This window comes from Ovis aries, chromosome 23 (genome assembly GCF_016772045.2).
Source record: "Ovis aries strain OAR_USU_Benz2616 breed Rambouillet chromosome 23, ARS-UI_Ramb_v3.0, whole genome shotgun sequence".
NCBI lineage: Eukaryota > Metazoa > Chordata > Mammalia > Artiodactyla > Bovidae > Ovis > Ovis aries.
Genome location: NC_056076.1, coordinates 30306375 through 30331407, shown reverse-complemented (window position 1 = coordinate 30331407; position 25033 = coordinate 30306375). Strand labels below are relative to the sequence as shown.

Sequence of the window (25033 nt, the reverse complement as noted above, 5' to 3'; positions counted from 1 at the left end):
TTACCACTGTGCCACCGGGGAAGCCCTGATCTCTTCAGGTATTAAGATAAACTTTATCACCTTTTTAAAATGAGTATTATTTCATTAGTGATAAAATTTGAAGCTTTTTTGGGGGTTTCCAAAAGACGTAGTTTCTCCTGAATATGACAGTTTGATTCAATATGTCACTGAAATGGCTGCTACGACGTATCAATGGCCATAGCCAACTCCTTTGGTCTCTTTGTTCTCAAGGCCAGGTGTGAGCGGCACTGGTCCCGATCATTTAGTCTGAGGCTGGGAGCTTTCAGTCCGGAATACCTCATCCTCCAGAGCTGGTACGGAATGAGCTCCTGATGGACTGCGAGGATCATGGAGAGGCGCCTGCCCCCTACAGACCAGCCTTGGTAACTGCAACTGTTCGAAAGGAGCCGTGGAGAGAGAAGGGGTGGGGAAGGAGGAACTGGGGACAGTCCACCCTTCCTGTTTCTTTCTTTAGGCAGAGCCCCAGACCCTCGAAGCAGCATTTACCTGGGGAACTGTTTCTTCTCCACCCATTACAGAGCTACTTGAGCCCCTGGGACAGCAATGCCCACTGGCAAAGTAGCAGTAACACTAGCAGGGCTGGTGATGACGTCCAACCACACTCCTCTTATACGGAGACACTGATGGACAGGATTCTGCCTAATCTACTTACAGAGACACCGCTCTCATCAAGGAAACAGGCGAGCACAATTCTCTAAAGGTCCTTTAGACACTGCATCATTGCCCCCAATCCCCTTGCTATGATCCTATAATCTGTTTCTTGGAAGGAATAAACACATGCTGACATACCTTGTTCAGAAACAATATCACAGTCTATCAACTCCATTATTCCCCATGCCAGAGAATACTGCTCAAGGCAGGAGGAAGGAAGTCTCAGGCTTCACACTGGGGATTCTCTTGGGCCCTCCCATAACCGTAGCCACTAACAACTAGACTATAGCCAATACTTTAACAGGATGAAAGTGGATGGATAAGCATCACTCACTTGTGAAACCCACAGAAAAGGCGGGTACTTCTGGACCAGTTATCAGACCCATGGGGAAGACTCTCTTGCCTTACCTGAGACTCATATATTGAGATTCCTAGGTCCAGACCATGCTCCCTCCTGAGCAAGGAAGGATGTATTTATACCAAGTGGCAGGGAGACTATGAGAGCTCCAGTCTCCTAGTTAAACCGTGCCTGCTGGACCAAGGGAAAGGATGGCTGGGGAGCGTGGTTTGGGGATGAATATTGTCAAATGGCTTCACCTGCGTCAAGTGCTGCTCAAACAAGTGCATCCTCACCCCAACTGTCAGTGGTTATGCACACATTCCCATGACACCCACTCAGTATCTTACAGCTGGCAACTCCTAGAGCTAAGGCTAAAATCCAGGCTTGTCTGACTCTGGTGTTCATCCTCATACAGCACATGTTTACCCCACAAGGCTCTCAGTGCCACCACATCTTTATTTAGAAGATGATGGAATTTCCTTGCTCTGAGATCCAAGTGAGTATTATCTTTTGTACTGAGCTACCCTGAGGTGACCAGATGTATCTATGTCAGCTTCAAATACACTGGACAGTGGACATCGCCAAGCCTTTGATTGCTTCTCTTCAATTTGAATTAGATAAGTTGGGTACCAAGAACTGATGCTCTACTGGACAGTCCCAAATAATTAGCTTGGTTGAGTGGGTCCTGGGCTCTTGCTTCTAGAAAATCATGATGTAACCATGATGCTGCCTGGATTTGGGTTTCCTGTTATGCTGCATAAAGCACACAGACATAGTGATCATCTGCTTAGGTTTTATGTCTCAGAATGAAGCTCCTTATTTTCACAGCATCTTTATTTCCTTTCCTGCTTCTACACTCCTGTTAGACACACCTATCCAGGCTTGGTGATTTTGGAGGGGTTATGTCTTCACTCCATCCCTGGTGGCCTTGTCAAGAAAACTTATTTTATATTATTACAGCATTTCAGCGACTATAAGTCTGAGAAAACACGTAATACATGGGCACTGCTGAGCTGTGTGCCTGGATCAGGGATGAAAGGAGGAAAACAGAAGGTTTCCTGATCGACTCCCAGTGACAAGTGAACCTGGTCCCCATGGCTTTTTATTGAGACACTGGCTCTATGATGCTGTCTCCATTAGGATTTATACGTTGGGGATAAATGTCCACTTCTTGCCACCAGTAAAGGGATGCCTGAGTGTTGAGCCGCAGCATCTTCTACCTCCCCAGACCCATCAGCAGGATCGTCTCTCCTCCGGACCCCAGCATAGAACTCATTTTCAGCAAAGTCTAGTTTCTATGTTCTAAGTTGGTAATTTATCAGATGGTTGGCCCCAAAGACAGAAATCAGAAGAGTTTTGTGTATTGCATTTTGGTTATTTCCTGGGAGTCTTATTGCCCTCCAGGTGGTGGTCTGCAAGGTAACTGCTATCATTCTGCTCTACTAATCTCCTCTCTTACATCCAATTACTTTTCTGTTGGATGCTTCTTTAAGGTATTTCCAGCTCCCAGGCCCTCGTGGTAACAGAATGGGGAAGATAACTATGGAGGCCCACAGGGGCCCAGAGCACTTAGCACAAAACCCCTGAGTGCCAAGGTACGTTGTGAGACACACATTTCACACTCCTTCAGCCAGACAACTTGTGAAATGGGAGGGAGACCAGACTTAGTGAATTTTTATCCTATTCATGCTTTACTGGTAACTTTCAGCTGACCTTACACCAGTACTTTCTACCAAATCAATCTCTCTCACTGGAATAGGACAGCTAACCAATCAACCTGGGGTAGCTGACTCAACATCCCCAGAGTAAAAGAGATAATGATGCTGATTTTATGGAGTCATGAAAAATAAATGGAACAAATACACAATGCTTGCCATGTACATGGTATTAGACAAAAGGCTGAGAAGTGATCTGGCATATGGTATATACTCATTAAATGTGACTTTTAACCACAACTTTTGTTTCTGCCCAGAGAATCATCTTCCTGCAGTAACCCTGGGGACCTTGCATTAATCCCTGTCTCGGACGGTCAATTTGCTTCCCACTCCCAGACACCAAACTATTCATTTTTCTCTAAACTGTTCATCCCCACTATCAGGGTATCACTTGTGCGTGTGTGCTCAGTTGTGTATGACTCTTGCAACCTCATGGACTGTGGGCCACCAGGCTCCTCCGTCCATGGGATTTCCCAGGCAAGAATACTGGAGTGGGTTGCCATTTCCTCCTTCAAGGGGTCCTTCTGACCCAGGAATCAAACCTGTGTCTCCTGTGTCTTTTGCACTGGCAGGCAGATGCTTCTCCTTGGCCACATTTTTTTTTTTCCACACCCAGACTATTGGCATAGCCTGCTGGCAGAATTAAGTGATGCATTCATTTCATGAATACTTATTATAATCATTTAATATATGCCCTGTGTAATGGCACTGGGGACAGAGGACCAGACAACTCTGACAAGGGTCTTGGTCTCAGGACACTTATATTCTTGTGAGTGAAGGCAGATAATGAACAGATAAGTGAACAAAAGTTTTGATGATGATATGCGTGATGTAAAATAAACACTGAAACAGAGATGCGGTAGAGCATGAGGGGCAGTAGAGTGGAGAGACTCCATGAACTAGGGCTCTAGGGTCTAGATCTATTTGTGGAGAAGCTGCTCCAGCTGGGATCTGAATGACAAGAGGAAACCCCAGATCTGGGAGTCGAGCACTGCAGGCAGGGTCAGTGAGGGCAAAGGTCCTCCAAATAAGAACGAGCCTGGTCAGGACAGAGGGCAGGCCAGTGTGGTTGTCGTGTTTAAGTGAGAAGGGCCCAGGTTTCCCTGCTGGCTCAGTGGGAAAGGATCCGCTCCACCAACGCAGGAGACCCGGGTTCAATCCCTGGGCCAGGAAGATCCCACATGCTGAGAAGCAACTGAGCGCATGCGCCACAGCTATTGAGCTTGTACTCTAGAGCTCAGGAGCCACAACTACTGAAGCCTGCGCCCCCTAGAGCCTGTGCTCCTGCAACAAGAGAAGCCACCATGATGAGAAGCCCTCACACTGTAATTAGAGCATAGCCCCCCCTTGCCACAGCTGGAGATAAGTCTGCACAGCAATGAAGACCCAGCTCAGACATAAATAAATATATTTTTAAATTAAGGGCTCAAGAACACAAGATAAAATCAAAGAGGAGGGCAGGATCACATGCCACAGGAGCACCAGGTCAAGGAGAATTTAGGATTTAGGTCATAGAAAAGAAGTAGGATTTTATCAGAGATGTACTCTGAGCCACTGGAAGTTTTAGATGGGAGGAAAACATGATGTGATGGACAGTGTAGGAAGCTCAGTCTGCTGGCCAAGTGGGAATGGACCGGGGCTGCAGAGTGGAAGCAGAGGAGCTTGGAGAAAGGTTGGTAGCTGCTATCAGAGGCTATGGAGTCAAAAGGAAAATACAGGTTATAGTTTCAAGATCGTGCATTGATTTTCCTAATTTTCTCGACTCCAAAATTTTCAGAGTCACCACATTATATTTCCTGCTGAATCAAACCGGAGAAACTTTGGTTTTTAAGATTCTCCCCGATTCCTCCCTGGCCACTTTTCATGGCTTGTTGGCTTCACCAGACTCTCACACTGCCTACATTGTGTAGTTAATAAGCAAGGGAGTAATAACACTCTCTGTGCAGCATTGATGGTGTGTTCGTCTTCTCTTTCAAGACATAAGCTCCCTTTAGAACAGGCTCTCTGCTGATCCTTCCCTCTACATCCTCCATCATATTTAGTACTGCTCTAAATGCAGGGTATGTGTGGAAACTGCTTACTGACTGATGAAAACCACACACCACAAGCATTCGTTTCTTCAGGATTTCTCTTGTATGGACGGGGTGATTATATGTCAATATTCACTGCACCATTGAGCCAATATACAACACATGAATCATCTCGGAGATCAGCAGATGAAGCTTTCTTGTAATCTTTCCATTTTGCTGAGATAATTTCACTTGCTTCAGAGTTTATGAGGCCATAAGTGGCTCCCATCTGTTGATGAACATATTTCTAAGAGTCATTTAGTCTCAAGTATGAAATACTTGAGGGGAAGTTAAATAGTAACTTTTATATAAAGTGTCATCTCAGTAACAGAACCAAGATTGGAAGCATGTGTTCAATTTTGGTCTTTCAATTTCAAAGCTTTCGGTCAGGCAAAGAATTAATTTCATTTGTTTATAAAGCAGATTATGCCTAATAAAATCTATTTTGTTTATGGTCACATTTTAGTCAATCCATTGCCTTAGCAAATGAGAGACATCTGATTGGCTAATTAGTCAACATAGTAAATTTCATTATTCCACATCCACGGAACATTGGCCTAATTGAATTATCCAGTAATAGTATGAAGGATATATTTCCTTTTAATACATTTTGAGCAAGGCTCATACCAGTGATGAAATAGTGAAGAATCTTGTTTATTCCATCCTTGTTTTGATGATCAACCACAGAATATAACATAAGACTTCTGTGGATAGTAACTTTTTCCACATTAAGGGAAATAAAGCAAGGTAGCAGCTTTCACTGGGATCCTTACTGGTCCTCTGAATTTTCACCAACTGTCTGTATATCTTTTCTTTCCTGGAAACTTGTTCTTTGGTAAGCGCTACTTTACAAAAGAAAGTTTCAATAGAATTAGTTTTAATTTATGCATAATCAAAGAGATTGATCACGTTCTCTAGTTATAGGTAGAAAAACTATCTCAGATACTTCCTTTCACTCCTCAGGTTCTGATGGGGACTATCTCCTCGGCAAAATACAGAGACACATTAAAGTCTATAAACAATATCAGAGTTGCCCATGGGATCTGCCGTGAGGGGCCAAAACAATTTATATAACATGGATTTACAGAATTTGCATTATATTAATGGCACTACTAGTTATTTTCTTCTTTCTGGGCTTATAGAAATATTTATTGTGGTCAAATGTTGTAAATAGTGAAATTCAAACTGATAAAGACAAAAAAGGATCATAATTTGTAAATACAAAGGAAATAGCCATTTTAGCATCATTATAGGGAACAGAGCTCAACTTAAGCTATCTATAAACATTATCTTTAATCTATATACATTATAGAAAATTTCTGATTCCTTGATCACTATTTATTTCTTAAAATACATCTTTATGTACACAAACAAACAAATTTTATTCAAAATGATGACTACTTAAGTGCCTCTTTCACACAATTCCAGAATATATCAAGTTTCCACTTGAGTCCTTCATTCAGTGGTTTATCATGAGAAGAAAGAATAATATGGATAAAATAGTTTAAAGGTAGAGTTAAAAAATGTTGTATCTGAGAATGTATACTCAAACATGATGACAAATAGACTCTTTGGCCTATCTGATCCTAGTTTTAACCCAAGAAGTAAGAGACTTTCTACAGGGAGGAGGTGTTTGAGTTTCTGAATGCTGATGGGTCTCCACTAACTGCTCCTGACTTGCAGAACGTGGTTACTGAGGTTAGTTGCTATGTGTTGAGGAAAATCCCAAATGATGGTGCAGACCATTTGGCTCATAACATCTGCTGAGCTGAAAAACTGCAGTTACCCAGGTAAACTCATCTTCAGGTATGTGTGTGCATGCTCAGGCACTTCAGTTGTGTCCAACTGTTTGTGATCCCATGGACTGTAGCCTGCCACCTCATCCATGGGGTGTCCTAGGCAAGAATACTGGAGTGGGTTGGCATGACCTCCCCCAGGGGATCTTCCCTACCCAGGGATTGAACTCGAGTCTCCTGTGTCTCTTACACTGCAGGCAGATTCTTTACCCACTGAGTCATCTGGGAAACGCCTATCTTCAGGTGCAGATGCTAGCAAATAGGAGGGGCTATGAGTAGAAAACTCAAAACAGAGGAGGAAAAACAGAAGAAACAGATTGACTAGAAATCCCTTGTGGAATCAGTTTCCCTGGACTGCTGAGTGATAGCAACTTAGGCGTTAAGATTCACTTATACTAGATGGTAAATTCACTGTTTTCATCCTTTTTAATAGGAGCTACATTTTAAGCAGTTTCAGAATCCATCTTTTCTCACTTGAGTACATGGACAGTGACACATTATGACTAGTATGAAAAACTTATGAAAGAGTTTTCAGAAGTAAAGTACTTTTCTGGAAAACTGAAGAGTAAGAGAAGATTTCATCGTTGTTGAGAATACACGTTTCTATTTCAATTCTTGTTTTATGTCCATGATAATTTGGTCTGGGCTCCACTGAGGAAAATTGCAATGGGCAACAGATTATCCCAATGTACACCTTTTTTTTTTTTTTTTAGCTTTAATCTCTTTTCAGGTGACAAATAGCTTTTCTCTTAGACCAGATCATTTGATTTTTCACTTAATTAATTAAAAAAGTAATTTAATGCTCATCAGGAGCCCCAGAGTGAGTACGTGCTCATCTTGATAGTTAAAGCATTTAAGAAGAAGTTTTTTAAAAAAGATCTACCACACCATAAATATCTGTATTCTAGTATCTCACAACCAATTGCTTCAGTACTGGTGTTAAAATTGGAGTACTGCTTAGGGTGGTCATACGTGGAATCATCTAATTAACAGAAGAACTTTCAGAACAAGTAATAGGACAGCACAATAGCAAAGAGAAAGGATTTCAGAATGAGATCCATCCATACAGATTCAGATTCCAGCTCTGCCACTCATCATCTGTATGCCTTTAACTAAAGACACTTAAAGCAGCAGAGAATAGTGGCTGGCGCTTACATGGTAGGGCTGGATTGCCTGCTCGCATCCTTATCTCAGGCAAGCCACTCAACTTCACTAATTTTGACTCCTTGAATTTGTACCTGGCTTCCAAGGTCACTGCTGTGAGGTTTAAATGAGAGAATTTTATGTACAATACCTATGTATAAGAAGTTCATGAAACACTTTATAATCATGTTACTAACACTGTCTTCAATTGTGTCCAACTCTCTGTGATCCCACGGGCTGTAGCCCACCAGGTGCCTCTGCCAATGGGATTCTCCAAGCAAGATTACTGGAGTGGGTTGCCATTTCTTCCTCCAGGGGATCTTCCTGACCCAGGGATTGAACTCACATCTCTTGCATCTCCTGCACTGGCAGGCACATTTTTTTTTTTTTTTTTACCACTAGCGCTACATAGGAAGCCTAATAATTATGTTAACCATTGTTATTATTCATTTAGTGCTAAGCATGGCAGGACCTGAAAAATTACTAAATCTTTCAAGGGTATTTCCACCCGACGAGAAAGGAGATTAAAATACTCACCATCCTAGGCTTGCTATGACAAATAAATGAGTGACCAGAGCAATTATTGGTCACAATTATTCAGAAACAATCTAAGCGTGAATGATCTCGAGTGAGAACAGGTGAGTGAGAATTCTCTCATATCTGAATTGCTAATAGTTCTCGTGGTGTCGCTAATAAACTGTTTCCCTTATTCCAGTCAGTATTTTTTCTATTGGTTTTCATGCTTTTAAAACACCTGAGGGCTGCCTTCTCCTCCCTCTGTTTGTCTTGACAATATAGTTCCAAAGACTATATTGTCTTTTTCCAGTAGACATCCTCACGTAGTGTTTTAACTTTCTCGGCTTCCAATAAAAGAGGTGAGTGCAAGCCCTTTGACATTTACACCTGGGTATCTTCCTGATGTGAAGCCTTACGACCTTTCATAAAGCCCATCTTTCATAAATGCTTCTTTGTTAACCACCGTTAGTGCTTCCACTTTTCAGTCTTGCTTTCAGGTATTTTTAAAAAGACTCATAAATTGGATGGCTTTTTAAAAGCACAACTTCCAATTCTAGAAGGCAATCTTGGAAGAGAATGAAGGGAATGGGATCTTAGCCTGTTCCATTAGCACTGAATCTGCCAAGAGAGACGCTCTTTGGGTCAAAGTTGTCCCCTTGAGTGCATGGCCATTTTGATAAGAATAGTGCAAGGTAATGTAATCCCACTTTAAATTCAGAAGTTATAAAGTTCACACTACACTGAAAAGAAGCAGCAGTGAATGACAGTGCCATGCTTATATTCGAGAAAAAAAATCTCAAGGGCCAAGTCTTGATTCAAGCAAATGTTCAGTGTTCTCTAGGCAGTTATGGGATGTGGAAATAAAGGTGGGGTCCCCTTGCTCTTTGATTCTTTATTCCCCGACTGTGTGACCATCATTTGTAGAGACCGTGGGCAGCCGTAGCTGTGCCTTCTGCTTTTTGGTTTAGAGTCATGGGAGGCAAAGGACAACACCTGGTTTCTGCCTTATAAGAGTCAATGTAGTCTGCCTGCATCCAGCAGTCCCTCTGGTTTCTAGGATAATAAATTACTGAGTGAAAGAACTTACATTCAACCAGCAACTGGTCAGATGCTTAGGATGTTAATTGTGAACACAGAAATGAGCCAAACATGATTTCTTTCCTTTGGTGCAATACTGTTTCATTACAAAATCACATAGGAATATCCATAATTATAATATAGAGTAGAAAATGCAAGGGCCTATTCCAAAGAGGCAGAAAAATAACAGGAACATGGAAGAAGGAAAGATTACTCTTAGCTCTGAGATGAGGAAAGCTTCATGGAAGAGGTGATACTGGTATGAGGTGCTGGAATATGAGTAAATGTTGTACCTGCAAAGAAAAGGGTGGGTATATTGGTGGAAAAATTTTAAATAGGACATGTTAGCCTGGTGGGTTATAGTCCATGGGCTCGCAAGAAGTCAGACATGACTGAAGCAACCTAGGACACACATATGCACATTAGCTTTACACACAGGAGAAGATTGGGAAGTAAGGCTAGGGAGGCAAGGGGCATGCTCTCCAAAGCAGATCACAGGGCCATGGATAGGATTTTATCCTATAGATGACAGGTGAGTGGGTTCCATCTTGGCTTTTTATTGGAATCACATGTTGAGTTTTAAGTTGTAGATGTCTGATTGATATCATATCAATAACATTTATGGGGCTTAGAGCAGGAGGATGAATGGTGGCCCACGCACTGTATCTAAATATTCAGAAGTTTTAAAGTAAGTGATACTCAAGACCCTGCCTTCATTTTCATCTGGGGTCTGCAGTCTGTCCCAAAAGATTACTTGGGCTTGGAGGCTAAAGAAGCCCCCTCTCCCTGAGGGCTACCCTTGCACAGGGGTCTGAGTGGTCCTTGGTCCAATGGACCTTCAGGAGGAGAGCGGGGCAGAAACTGGACTCCTAGGCAGCGTCTGGATCTGCTGCCACCAAGGACAGGATGATGCAGGAAAGCTCATTAGGTTCTAGGAAGGGCAAGTTCCCTCACTTCATGTCTCACTTTTCTGACCTGGGAGTGTCAGGCAGCTCTAAGTACCAGCCAGAACGATACTGCCTACTGCACCCACCTCCCAAGCAGAGGCGAGGGCGGAAGTACCATTATGGGGGGATCGCTGTCTGCCTACACATCCTCCCGCTTCTGGGGGGTTGGGGGTGGGGCGGCTACCTGGAAACCAAACCAGCCTTCCTGTTTCTCTGGTTTCAAAGGGCATAGGCTAGATACTGTCATACTGAGGGAAGCAAGTCAAACAGAGAAAGACAAACACTGTATTACTTATATGTGGAATCTAAAAAAACGGTACAAAAGAACTTATTTACAAAACCAGAAACAGAGTCTCAGATGCAGACAACAAACTTATGGTTGTCAGGCGGGTAAGGGGAGGGAAGGGATAAGTTAGGAGATTGGGATTGCCACATACACTCTACTATGTATAAAACAGATAACTAATAGGACCTGTCGTAGCACAGGGAACTCAACTCAATACTCTGTAATGACCTATATGGGAAAAAAAAAAAATCTAAAGAGAGGAGATATATGTATACCTATAGCTGATTCACTTTGTTGTACAGCAGGAACTAACACAACACTGTAAATCAACTATACTTCAATAGAAGTGAGGATCTGCCTGCAACACAGGAGACCCAGCTTTGATTCCTGGGTTGGGTGTGATCCCTGGGAGAAGGGAATGGCAACCCACTCCAGTATTCTTGCTGGGAGAATTCCATGGATAGAGGCACCTGGGAGGCTACAGTCCATGGGGTCGAAAAGACTCGGACATGACTGAGGAACAAAGCAAAATATAAAAACAAAGTATTAATTCGCCAAAGGTTCTAATGATCTACTATGCAAAAGGCACAAGTGGAAAGTATTCTATTTACTAAAGGTTGCAACTGCCTACTAAATAAGAAGGCGATTTTTAAATCTCAAGTCAAAAGGTTTTATGTATTCCCATTCTGGTACTGACCATTTGCTACTTTGATTTGGAAGGTATTCTGGGTAGTATTTAAGGTATTATCTTTAATCTACCATAGTCAAAATTATGGGGAAATCTAGATTTCATCTCTACAAGGCACATTTTTCAGAGAGGAAATCATGGCAGTATTGAACTGCCAAAGGGACAGCTGAAAAAAAAAATGGGTCATGCATTCATCTCATTCTGCCAAGCAGTTCACTGCTCATTTTTGTCCTCTTCCCGTAAACAAGCAGCGTTAACAAGTTACTTGAAAAAAGCATACTAATTTCCCCAGTGAATTACACAGGAAAGAATCCAGCGTTCCCTCCAGAGAACTCAAATAGTTGTTTGTTCTCTGAGCTCAGGTGTGGTAAAATAGCCATGGGCTAAAAATGCATGCTGGATATTAGCCAGCAGGCTAGAACTTTCCCTCTGCTCCAGTCCTGATTTCTCACGTTGGTGTGCAGCTTGGAGATTGCTTAATGGGGGGGAAAAAAAAGCAAAACCAACAACAGGACTTGATTTTCAATTTCAATTTAATTACACAATCTATAGTACCTAGTGGGGAAGGATTTGGGGGCAAGATTAATGTACACCAGTGTTCCATTTTACATTCCTTTCTGATAAAGAACTCTGTATTGATTAGCCAAAGTGAGTATATAGACTTGTTTTACAAGGGTTAAATTCTTCGGCTAGAAGAAGGGGAGTGTGGATGAAGAAGGACAAACTTCCAGTTATAAAGCAAATAAGTCTTGGGGCTGTAATGGACAGCACAGTGATTATAGTCAATCCTATCATATTGTGTGTTTGAAAGTTGCTAAGAGAGTAAACTCTGGGAGTTGGTGATGGACAGGGAGGCCTGGCGTGCTGCAGTCCGTGGGGTTGCAAAGAGTCGGACACAACTGAGCGACTGAACTGAAGAGCGTAAATCTTAAAAGTCATCACAAGAAAAATGTTTTGTAACTTTGGATGGTGACAGATGGGAACTAGACTTACTATGTAGATCACTGCAGAGAATAAACAAATACGGAATCATTATGTTTTGTATATACTATACAGACTAATGTATGTAATCAGTATATTGTTAATATACTAATTATAACTAATATATGTAACTAATATAATGTTATACGTCAATTATGCCTCAATTTAAAAATAATTAAAAAGGAAGTGACTTCATTTTAGCCCAAGAATACTGGACTAAGTACACTATCCCTTCTCCAGCGGATCTTCCTGATCCAGGAATGGAGCCAGGCGGGGTCTCCTGCATTGCAGGCAGATTCTTTAACAGCTGAGCTACCAGGGAAGCCCAACTAATAAACCTAACTAATATAATGTTATAGGTCAATTATACCTCAATTTAAAAATAATTAAAAAAGAAGTGATTTCATTTTGTGGCTCTTTGCCAGACTTTACATAAATTAAAGGTATAAGATGGTTTTTTTATAAGAGGTATAAGATAAATTAGAGATATAAGAGGTATAAGGCCTTCCTTGATAGCTCAGTTGGTAAAGAATCTGCCTGCAATGCAAGAGACCCCTTGCTGGGCTGGGAAGATCCCCTGGAGAAGGCAAAGGCTACCCACTCCAGTATTCTGGCCTGGAGAATTCCATGGACTGTATAGCCCACGGGGTCGCAAAGAGTCGGACACGACTGAGCGACTTTCACTTTTTGAGATGCCTTTTAGAATTATATTCCCAGTGCATTCTTTTTTGTTATCTTGTTCTTTTTTTAAAAAAATTACTTTTAATTGGAGGATAATTGCTTTACAATGTTATGTTGGTTTCTGCCATACAACAACGTGAATCAGCCATAAGTACACATACAACCCTCTCTCATGAGCCACCTTCCCACCTCTGACTCCACCCCTCCATATCATCACAGAGCACTCCTGGTGTATTCTTGAGAGTGGGGAGCACCTCCCTATGTGCAAGAAGAAAGAACAGAAATTCCATTGTAGCATCAGAAATACCAGCTGGCAGACACTGATTGAACTATACAACTATCTGTCCTGGAAATGACTACATAACTAATACACTCAAGACCCTTACCTCTGAAGACTAAAGAATTCCACTCTTTTACTGGAACCGGGAGACATGATGCTTTTATCTGGCACCAAATCCATGTTTAAGATTATGAGTAAATATTTGGTGTTCTATTCTAGTGTCTGCACACTCTATTAGTTTAGCCAAGGGTACAAAAGAAAGAAAATACAGGAAATGAAAATCTACCCCTGAGAAGTAGTCTTAATATATTTCTTGACCAACTGTTTTACCTTGTTAATAAAGAAAACAGTTCTCTTTATTAGGAAAAATGTTCCCTCTGTGACTTAAATAAACAAAATGATAACAATGAACTTTACTGGTTAACTGTTGTTCAGCCACCTCACCAAGCCACCTGAGTATAGACAAACTGAAATATGATGCTAAAGAGACTAAGCTTAATAGGTGAATAAATATTTGAAATGACTAACTGACTTTAACATTACATTGGGATGGCATTTTCAAGTTTTTATGATGGCTGCGACTGAGTCAGTATTTACAGTTCTATTCAAAAGCAAAATGGTACCTGATAAGCATTGAATTTTGCCTACTGAATTTGCAATATAGGAGGTCAGTCACATGAAAGGACAATTTTTAAAGCCTGGTGAATTACAGGGCCTCTGGCACAGATTAGGTAGAGCTAGAACTTAATTTGGTTGGAATGACAATGGGAACCAGAACTGGAATTTATTTTGAAGTCCGTTAGGAGGAGACATTGAAAAATGTACCCTCGACTGGTATAAATGTAGATGAACCATTCTTCCCCTTGACAAGGATGAGGTGTAATTTATGCCAGAGGAGAACAACAACAGCAAGACTTGGAGATGTGTGTCTATGAATGATGTGTGTCTTGGAGATGTGTGTCAGCATCCCCTGTGTCTAGCGGCAGCACTGGGAACACTCAGCCAGACTGGCCCATGGAAAGAGGGTTGGCGGGGGGGCAAGCCCGGCCAAACTTGGTTTGGATCTGTGGCTGCATGTCTTAAACCCCTTAAGCTGTTGTACATCTCCTGGTAAATATAAAAAAATTAATCAAAAAAAAAGACTGGATAAGAAAACAGTGAGGCAGGCAGGAAGACACTGGCTACGTGTGGGTAGAAATCAGGGACCAGATAGAAAACCAACTTGTACGTTTCCATGGCTAAAGCTTTAGTTCTTAACTGTTGGGGAGGGAATGACTGGATGAATTAGAATTTAGGAAAATCACAGAGGACAGTCAGCTTAGTTAAGGGAGAAGTTGATAAAAGTATCTCTTTGCAGCCATGATAGAATCAATGCAGAGGTCATGACCTGCTCTGAGGGCTGCTCACATCAGAGCTGGCAGAGCCCATCCTTGGGAAAGATGGTGTGGAGGGGAGGAATGAGGTGGGGGAGACAGCAAAGTGCATGATCACCCATGTATGATCAATTTATTTGTTCTCAGAACCAGTAAGATGTGTATCGCTCATACCCAATAACTAGCAATGCCTCCTTTTAAGAATATTTACAAATGCTTAATTAATTAGTAACATCTGAAGCAAAATTCTACATCCTGGTGTATGAGAAGTGAGGAAATACCTGGTTGGTGATATGTTCCTGGATTTTTTCTCTAGTCACTGAAAAAGAAAGCAAAAAGAAAGTCAGCATTAGTAATGGTCTTGCTCTGTTCTCACTCAAAATTCCAAACAGCAGCTATGGACTCCCTGAGCAAGTATTTACAGAGGATGAGATGGCTGGATGGCATCACCGACTTGATGGATATGAGTCTGAGTGAACTCCAGGAGTTGGTGATGGACAGGGAGGCCTTGCGTGCTGCAATTCACGGGGTCGCAAAGAGTTGGACACGACTGAGCGACTGAACTGAACTGAACTGAGAAACAGTTATGATCACTCCAATATTGGAATGAAAAAAAAAAGTCAAAACCAAAATTAACCACATTAGGCAAAGATAACAGAAAACAGAGTGGAAATACACACCAGAGGATGTATTAAACTCTGGAAGAGAAATGGTAAAGAGAGGAAAGAACTAAAGAAAAAACTGAACCACAGCCATTTGAAGGTCTCCAAACAATGACAACCTGCTCAAGCATAATATTAACACTGAACTCAGGGAATCTTGAGCACCAGAAGAGATTTAAAGTGACAGATGGCAGAAGTGCTACTTTTTACTGACTCATGAAAATGATAAAGACCTTCTTAGGTTTTGGTACTGCCAGAGACCAAATATAAACCAACAATTCTATAAGTGGTATCTTAGGACAGAAACATATCAGAGTAATGTAACACATGAAAAAAAGCAACAGAGGGGTATAAATAATGAGGATTCTAAAATAATAAACCTCAAATACTGCAAAAATACCCTAAGAATGATCAATATCATGTGTCTTAAATACAAGAAAAAAAATCCTTAGGAATAATCAATAACCAACAAACCACCAGGAAAGAGAGTAAAGACATTTGTGGCCCAGCAGTTATTACGCGCTTGTGAATATCTTGGTGAGATACCTACACTTTGTTAAATGTGTCCTTTTAAAATTTTAATTATGATGATTGTGTAGTGACATGCATCTGTAAAAAAGAATACAGACAGTTCCCCTGTACCCTTTACCCAGGTTTCCCCACGGGTTACATTTGGATGATCTACATAGTATGGTAATATCTGAACCAGGATGCCTACACTGACATAGTTGAGATACAGAACCTTTCCATTACCTCATGTTGCTCTTTCATAATCACATCCATTGCCCTCCCACCCCTGCCCTCTTCTTATCTCCTGGCAATCACTAATCTGTTCTCCATTGCTGTCAGGAACGCTGTATAAATGGAAACATGCATTTTCAAACCTCTTGGGATAGGATTTTCTCACTCAGCATTATTCTCTGTAGAGTCATCCAGGTTGCTATGTGCATTCCTGTGCATTCTTTTTTTCCCCAGTATTTCATTTTTTAATTGGAGTATAATCGCTTTACAATGCTATGTCAGTTTCTGCTTTACAACGAAGGGAATCAGCTGTATGTATACATACATCCCCTTTCCCTTGGACCTCCCTCCATTACCTTTTTATTGCTGAGTAAGGATGCACCAAAGTCTGTTTAGTCATTCACCAGATGAAGGACATCCGGCTCGTTTCTAGCAATTGTGAATAAAGCTGCTATCAACTCTTGTGGACAGGTTATGTGAACATAAGTCTTGTGCAATTTCTGGGTTGTGTGGTAGTTGCCTGTTTAGTTGTTGAGGAAACTGTCAAACTGTTTTCAAAAAAAGACGTGATGAATATACATGGTATTTACTGGTCAACTTTGCTGTTCAGTCATGTCTGACTCTTTGCAACCCCATGGACTGTAGCACGCCAGGCTTCATGGCATTTACTGGTCAACTGAGCAACCAGTAATAAGCATATCAGGAAATTTTACTAAGCGCTCACTCAGTGTCAGGTCAGGTGATATACAGGATACACTAGATGAAGGAGGAGCCCAGAAAATGGAATGGCCCTGTTGAAAGCGGGCTCTCCCTTATGACAGTTTAACCGCCTTCTCATTTTGCGGGTTGTTTGCTTTGCTGCATAGACGTGTTCTCAGTTTGGTGCTTTCGTTGCCTGTGCTTTTGGTGTCATGTTCAAGACGTCATCACCCAAACTGATAGAGGTTTTTGCCTATCTTTCCCTCTACTTTTAGCTTTTATAATTAAGTCTTTAATCCTTCTTGAATTATTAATAATTTTTTTGCATGGGGTAAGAAGAGGATCAAATTTCATGGTTTGGCGTGTGAATGTCCCGTTTTCTTCATTGTTGAAGAGACTATTAATAGCATTGTTTCCTCACTGCGTATTCTCGGCAGCTTTGCCAAAAAGCCGTTGACCATATACGTATGGATTTATTTCTGGACTCTGTTCCATTCCATCCGTCGATATATCTGTTTTTATGCCAGTGCCACACTGTTTTGATTACTGTAGTACTATAATATATTTTGAAATCTGGAAGTACGAGGCTTCCACCTTTGTTCTTCTTGCTCAGAATGGTTTTGGCTATTCAGTCTTTTGTGGTTCTACAGAAATTCCAGAATTTTTTCTTCTGTAAAAAATATCATTGAGAATTTGATAGGGATTACATGAATATGTAGATAACTTTGGATAGTATAAACATCTAAACAAAGTTAATTCTTTCAAATCATAAATATGAAATGTCTTTCCATTTATTTGTGTGTGCTTTAATCTCTTTCACCTGTGTTTCATAATTTTCAATGTATGAGTCACCTCCTTAAGTTTTTTTCTCAAGTAATTTGATTTTCATCCTATTGTAAATGGGATTGTTTTCTTAATTTCATTTTCAGGTAGTTTGTTGGTGATGTATAGGAAGGCAACTGGAAGGCTTCTGCACAGCAAAGGGAGCAATCAAGAAAATGAAAAAACAATTTAAAAAAAAAAGTAGGCTATTCAATCCCGCCACTGTCACAAAATATCAGGGCCAATTTTGGAGTTTCTAGATAATAGTTACCAATTTTCTTCATTTTTAATGGTACTGCCCAATTGGACACTCTTGATAGGTTTTGGCATTTAGATGTCTTTTGCCAGATAATATGTAGAGTGTATAAGAAGGATGCATAAAGAAGAGTGCTTTTTGTTGGGGGTGGCAGGGGGGACTTGCCTTTTGAATTAGATCACCAAGGTGGACAAGAAGAGAAGGAAGAACAGTCAGGAACGAGAGAGCATTTTGGGTCCAAAGCAGGGAAAGGAAGCCAGCATGGCCAAAGTGAAATAAGAGGAAGGTAGGGTGGTGCGAGATGAGGCTGGACAGACAGGCAAGAAACATTTAGCAAGAAAGCTCATGTGGACCATTTTGGGGAGATTGATGAACCTTCCCCAAAGTAGTGGGAAGTCAGTTATGAAGGGAGTGTAGCCCAGGGTGTGAGTAGGCCCACTGGAATGCCTTGGTCAGCTGTGCATTTTCAGAGGACCTCTCAGGGGTGGTTGCTGCCTGGAGAACAGGCCAGAGGTGGCGTCAGGGGTGGCAGCAGCACCAGGAAATCTTAGTTTCATTTCCTTAGGAACAAACTGAAATCTGAAGGAATTCCAGTGAAAAGCAAGAGGCCAAACAATCAAATAATCATAAACTAATCACAGTGTCCCCTGGACTCTAGAAAATGGAGTAGATGGTAACCTGACATCTAATTTACAGCTCTGTCATTTATTAGATTTAGGGCCTTTTATGCCTGTAAAATTCCATGGACGGAGGAGCCTGGTAGGCTGTAGTCCATGGGGTTGCTAAGAGTCAGACACGACTGAGCGACTTCACTTTCACTTTTCACTTTCATGCCTTGGAGAAGGAAATGGCAATCCACTCCAGTGTTCTTGCCTGCAGAATCCCAGGGACAGGGGAGCCTGGTGGGCTGCCGTCTATGGGGTCGCACAGAGTCGGACATGACTGAAGTGACTTAAAAGCAGCAGCAGCAGCATTCAATGTTTGGGTCCTGTCTGGTCATGTATAACGAAGAGTTACTAGTGTTTACCCCTCAGCAGATTTGTGAGGATTAAATAAGTATGATTTTTGCACACAAAGGATAAGAGAAAGACATTCCAGGGAGTGGGACTGAAAGAATAAAATCTCAGAGGCAAGGAGAGGGTGTATCTGGGTGAATCATGAGACATTTAGAAAATCTGAAAGTCAGCCCAGCCAAATTGGAGAGACAACAGTAAGTGCAAAAACCAGAGGTCAAAAGGACCAGAAATTCACAGAAGACCAAAGTGACTGGAGGGTAGAAAGGGAGAGGAAATGATTCAAGCACATTACATCTATTGTGTGCTTTATTTCTAATCTAATGGCACTGCTGATCTGACAGGCTCTTTCAAACGTTCAGGTTTTAGTTTAATATTAACACCTCATACTAGTCAAATGGGCTTCCCTGGTGGCTCAGAGGTTAAAGCGTCTGCCTGCAATGTTGGAGACCTGGGTTTGATCCCTGGGTCGGGAAGATCCCCTGCAGATGGAAATGGCAACCCACTCCAGTATTCTTGCCTGGAGAACCCCATGGACAGAGCAGTCTGGTGGGCTACAGTCCACAGGGTTGCAAAGAGTCGGACTGAGCGACCTCACTTTCTAGTCAAATGGCCATCACTGAAAAAAAATCTACAAACAATAAATGCTGGAGAGGGTGTGGAAAAAAGGAACTCTCTTGCACTGTTGTTGGGAATGTAAATTGATTCAGCCAAAATGGGGAACAGTATGGAGGTTCCTTAAAAAACTAAAAATAGAGCTACCATGTGACCCAGTGACCCCACTCCTGGGCATAAACCCTGAGGAAAGCACAGCTCAGAAAGACACATGCACTCCAGTGTTCACTGTAGCATGATTTACAGTAGACACGACATGGAAGCAGCCTAGGTGACCATCAACAGATGAATGGATAAAGAAGTCGTGGTACAGGTATACAATGGATATTACTCAGCCACACAAAGAAACAAAATTAAGTCATTTGTAGAGATGTGGATGGACCTAACGACTGTCACACAGAGTGAATGAAGTAAGTTAGAAAGAGAAAAAACAAGTATCATATATTAACACATGTATGTGGGATCCAGAAAAAATAGTACAGATGAACCTAGTTCCAGGGCAAGAATGGAGACACAGATGTAGGGAATAGATATGTGGGGGGCAAGGGCGAGGGTGGGATGAATTGTGAGGTTAGGTCTGACATATATACACTACCCTGAATAAAACAGATAGCTAGTGGGAAGCTGCTATATAGCCCAAGGGAGCTCAGCTCAGTGCTCTGTGCTGACCTAGATGGGTGAGATTGAGGGGTGGTGGAAGGGAGGCTCAAGAGCAAGGGGATATATGGGCTGTATGTATTATATAGGGCTGATTAATTTCATTCATAGCAGAAACTAACTCAAGATTGTAAAGCAATTATACTCCAATTAAAAAAAAGATCTTAGGGGCTCTTCTCTGGTTGGCGCATCTCCTCTGATGATTCTTGATATCAGCCCATTTCCTTCCCAGCATTTATCATAACTTGCAATCATTTTGTCATTTGTATGTGCGTTGCTTTTTGCACATCTCCTTCTATACTGTAAGCAGCCTGTGGTCAGGGGCCCTGCCTATCTTGGTTTATTTCTTTTTTGTCTTGCTATTTTCTGATCTGAGACTATACTACGCAAATTCTGGTAATAACATTTTATTAACAAGACAAGATCTCTTATCAAGAAACCATGTTTAAAAATAGAGCAAGAAAAAGTAATAATGATTTTTATGAGGGGCTGGTTTTATTACAAGTTTAAGAGCACTTAAAAAAGGTTTGATTTTCTACATTTTAAAGCAGTGGTTACTAACATTGAAAGAATGTGGGTCCCTTTAAAATACCATGACAATTGCTTATAATTTTGTTATTTATTAAAATTCTTTTATGTACATGCATGCTAAGTCGCTTCAGTAGTGTCCAACTCTTTGCGACCCCCGTGGACTATAGGCCACCAGGCTCGTCTGTCCATGGGATTCTCCAGGCAAGAATACCTCAGTGGGTCGCCATGCCCTCCTCCAGGGGGTCTTCTCAATCCAGGAATGGAACCCAAGTCTCTTATGCCTCCTGCACTGGCAGGGGAGTTCTTTGCCACTAGTGCCACCTGAGAAGCCCCAGTGTTTTATGAAGTGTCTATAAATTCAACACTGCCTAAAAATGAGTCTGTACCTTTTAAAAAGATCTATTTTCTTCCTGTATTTTATTTATTTTTTAGATTAATATTTTGGGGCGTCTAGTTGATACATTGTATTTACTGCTGTATCAAGGGCCCAGTGCTGGCACACTTGAGGTATTCAATGCAAATTCACAGAATGATTGACAGTATTTTCAGTCAGGGCTGATTTGTATCAGTTCTCACATTTTAAGAGCAGCTGTTCCTGGCTCTTTCTCTCTAGTGAAAGGAGAGATTCAGGGGTAAAACTCATTAGGTGAACCATATGAATGCCTGAAGTTGACTACTAATAAATTCTAGCCCATACCAAACACTTGGTTTTGTGATAGCCACCATTTCTGTCTTAGTTCCCAGTTGATTTTCCAAGGATTTTAAAGTATCCTAGTAATAGTGATTATGTCTAATCTTCCTTTCCCCTCCTTTTTAATATAACATTTATAGTAGCCTTGGGGCTTCCCAGGTGGCTCTAGTGGTAAAGAATCTGCCTGCCAATGCAGAAGCCCCAAGAAATGAGGGTTGCATCCCTGTGTCAGGAAGATCCCCTGGAGGAGGGCATGGCTCCCTACTCCAGTATTCTTGTCTGGAGAATCCCACGGACAGAGGAGCCTGGTGGGCCACAGTCCATAGGACCACAAAGAGCTGGATACACCTGAGTGACTGAGTACATAGAAGCTTAGTTTTGAATCCCAAACATAAAAAAAGGTCAGTTTTCATTCCAATCCCAAAGAAAGGCAATGCCAAAGAATGCTCAAACTACCGCACAATTGCACTCATCTCACATGCTAGTAAAGTAATGCTCAAAATTCTCCAAGCCAGGCTTCAACAATACGTGAACCGTGAACCTCCTAATGTTCAAGCTGGTTTTAGAAAAGGCAGAGGAACCAGAGATCAAATTGCCAACATCCACTGGATCATTGAAAAGCAAGAGTTCCAGAAAAAGATCTATTTCTGCTTTATTGACTCTGCCAAAGCCTTTGACTGTGTGGATCACAATAAACTGTGGAAAATTCTGAGAGAGATGGGAATACAGACCACCTGACCTGCCTCTTGAGAAATCTGTATGCAGGTCAGGAAGCAACAGTTAGAACTGGACATGGAACAACAGACTGGTTCCAAATAGGAAAAAGAGTATACAGTATACAGTATACAAGGCTGTATATGGTCACCCTGCTTATTTAACTTCTATGCAGAGTACATCATGAGAAATGCTGGGCTGGAAGAAGCACAAGCTGGAATCAAGATTGCCGGGAGCAATCTCAATAACCTCAGATATGCAGATGACACCACCCTTATGGCAGAAAGTGAAGAGGAACTAAAAAGCTTCTTAATGAAAGTGAAAGAGGAGAGTGAAAAAGTTGGCTTAAAGCTCAACATTCAGAAAACGAAGATCATGGCATCTGGTCCCATCACTTCATGGGAAATAGATGGGGAAACAGTGGAAACAGTGTCAGACTTTATTTTTTGGGGCTCCAAAATCACTGCAGATGGTGACTGCAGCCATGAAATTAAAAGATGCTTACTCCTTGGAAGAAAAGTTATGACCAACCTACATAGCATATTCAAAAGCAGAGACATTGCTGACTAAGGTCTGTCTAGTCAAGGCTATGGTTTTTCCAGTAGTCATGTATGGATGTGAGAGTTGGACTGTGAAGAAGGCTGAGTGCAGAAGAATTAATGCTTTTGAACTGTGGTGTTGGAGAGGACTCCATTCTGAAGGAGATCAGCCCTGGGATTTCTTTTGGAAGGAATGATGCTAAAGCTGAAACTCCAGTACTTTGGTCACCTCATGCATAGCGTTGACTCTTTGGAAAAGACTCTGATGCTGGGAGGGATTGATGGCAGGAGGAGAAGGGGACGACTGAGGATGAGATGGCTGGATGGCATCACTGACTCGATGGAGGTGAATCTGAGTGAACTCCGGAAGTTGGTGACGGACAGGGAGGCCTGGCATGCTGTGATTCATGGGGTCGCAAAGAGTCGGACACGACTGAGCAACTGAACTGAACTGAACTGAACGTAAAAGTGAAAGTTGCTCAGTTGTGTCCGACTCTTTGGGACCCCATGGACTGTAATCCATGGAATTCTCCAGGCTAGAATAGTGGAGTGAGTAGCCGTTCCCTTCTCCACAGGATGTTCCCAACCCAGGGATTGAACCCAGGTCTCCTGCATTGCAGGAGGATTCTTTCTCAGCTCAGCTACCAGGGAAGCCATATGTGTTCAAGACTGTGGGAAATGAAGTGAAGGACCAATAGTCCTTCTAGATAACCAAAGTTATCTAATTCTAGATAACTTATAACACCAGGTTTTATACTTTTCCTGAAGGCCAACAATATTTTAATTGTCCCTTTAGTTTGAATTTACCCAAATTTCCACCATTCTCTTTCACTAAGCTGCTATTTACCAAAATAAGGTTTCTCAGCATAGCTACCCAGAAGACTCAGGCTTCTCTTTAATTGCATTGTGGAATCAGGGGCTTTGAGGAGGGTGGCAACCCCAGGGCAGATGTGACCCAAGGGCCACAAGTATAGGCAGGAACCTAAGTCACAAACCTGGGCTGTGTCTTGGGATGTCAAGACAGACAGGCTGGATATGTTTCCCAAGCAAAAGTTCACAGTGAGTCCAGGATTCAGGGCTTCTATGCAAATATGGAAGAGGCAGGTGATGGTAGGGGACGTAAATGGCAGGGAACATATCCATGTTTCGGAGGGACTTAGTTCCACATCATGAACAACTCAGGCAACAAGGCAGGAACCACACTGGGGACTGAGGGATAAAGCAAGGGCTGATTCAGAAGGCAACAGAGTAAGGTTCCAGTTACTAAGGTCAGAAAGTCAACTGAGGATCATGGGGACTAGAGCCAGATAGACCATTTCTGTGAGATACAGCTATTTAAATATGAGAAAAGTGATCTCCTCCCTTGAGCTATTAAAACTCTAATAAATTAAAATACATAATTACATCATTATTTTGTGACTGTAGTGGTTATGATTGCAACTCATGATAATTTTTTCTCTTGCTCACAGATAGTCTTAGCCTGGTGGAGATGTAAATGTTCCCTGACCGAGACAAGAGAAAAGGAGGGAATCCCACATAAGGAAAACCAAAGTCATTCTCCAGTTTATTCAAATCGTATTTGAGAGAGAGGAATGGAATTCAGGGGATAAATTGTAACTGCATAAGCCTTTGCTAATAAAAGATTAAGAAGTATGTGGTTTAGCATCTTTTAATTATTTTTTCTAGCATCTTGAATATACAATGTTTGAAATCTCTGGTTGGATCAACATTATTTTGCTCAGAGGTTTGTGGACTTTGCATACTGATTCTTTCCTGTTTCCAAGTACATTTGCTTTTAGGCTATTTTTATTCACTTTAAAGGAATTTTAATAACTTTCTGTTGACAGCATGGACAGCTGGTCTTGAGAATTAAAGAAAATTCACTTGCTGACTGAGGAAGGAAGTGACATCAATGAGCTTCTAAAGTCAGCCCAGAGGGGGAAATTGGCTTGTGAGAGAGTAGCCTTGCATGGCACTGTATTTATCGAGCAATGCCTTGAGATGCAAATTGGTGTATCAATCAAACCTATGGTGCCTACCTCCAACCAACTGAGTGCAAAGGGAAGGAACACTGCCCCGCAACCCTGAGGAGAAAAAGGATGAGGGATATGGGAACCCAGGGGCGAAGTGAGTTATGGGAACTCACAATCCCCTCTCTGGGCGGATGCTTCACTCACTGTCAAGCCTCAGTTTCTTTGCCTAGAAAATGAGTTTGATGTAAGTTTGAAGTCAGTCCATTTCTGTGACAGATGGCTAATGAGAGATGTTATCTCACCACTTTGTCCCAAAGAGTGCTATCAATTGCTTTTTATCTCTCGCTAAGAGCAACCTAGAAAGAGAAATCTTTAAGTGTCATTTGTAGCTACTGGGCTTCCCTGATGGCTCAGCTGGTAAGAATCTGTGTGCAATGTGGGAGACCTGGGTTTGATCCCTGGGTGGGGAAGATCCCATGGAGAAGGGAACGGCTACCCACTCTAGTATTCTGGCCTGGAGAATTCCATGGACTGTATGGTCCATAGGGTGGCAAAG

The 25033-nt window shown here is 41.8% G+C and overlaps 1 protein-coding gene across 4 annotated transcripts in view; it reads right to left on the bottom strand.

Moving 5' to 3' along the window:
- The window catches only part of CHST9 (carbohydrate sulfotransferase 9), a 290560-nt gene that overhangs the window by 18041 nt on the left and 247486 nt on the right, over positions 1-25033 (bottom strand). For 3 of the 4 annotated variants that reach the window (XM_060405211.1, XM_027960723.3, XM_042239686.2), the window contains one exon: positions 14846-14883. The exons of the other annotated variant lie outside the window; for it this stretch is intronic. In XM_060405211.1, coding sequence (XP_060261194.1) covers positions 14846-14883 — 38 coding nt within the window. The remainder of the gene's footprint in view (positions 1-14845; positions 14884-25033) is intronic. 4 annotated transcript variants of the gene reach the window in all.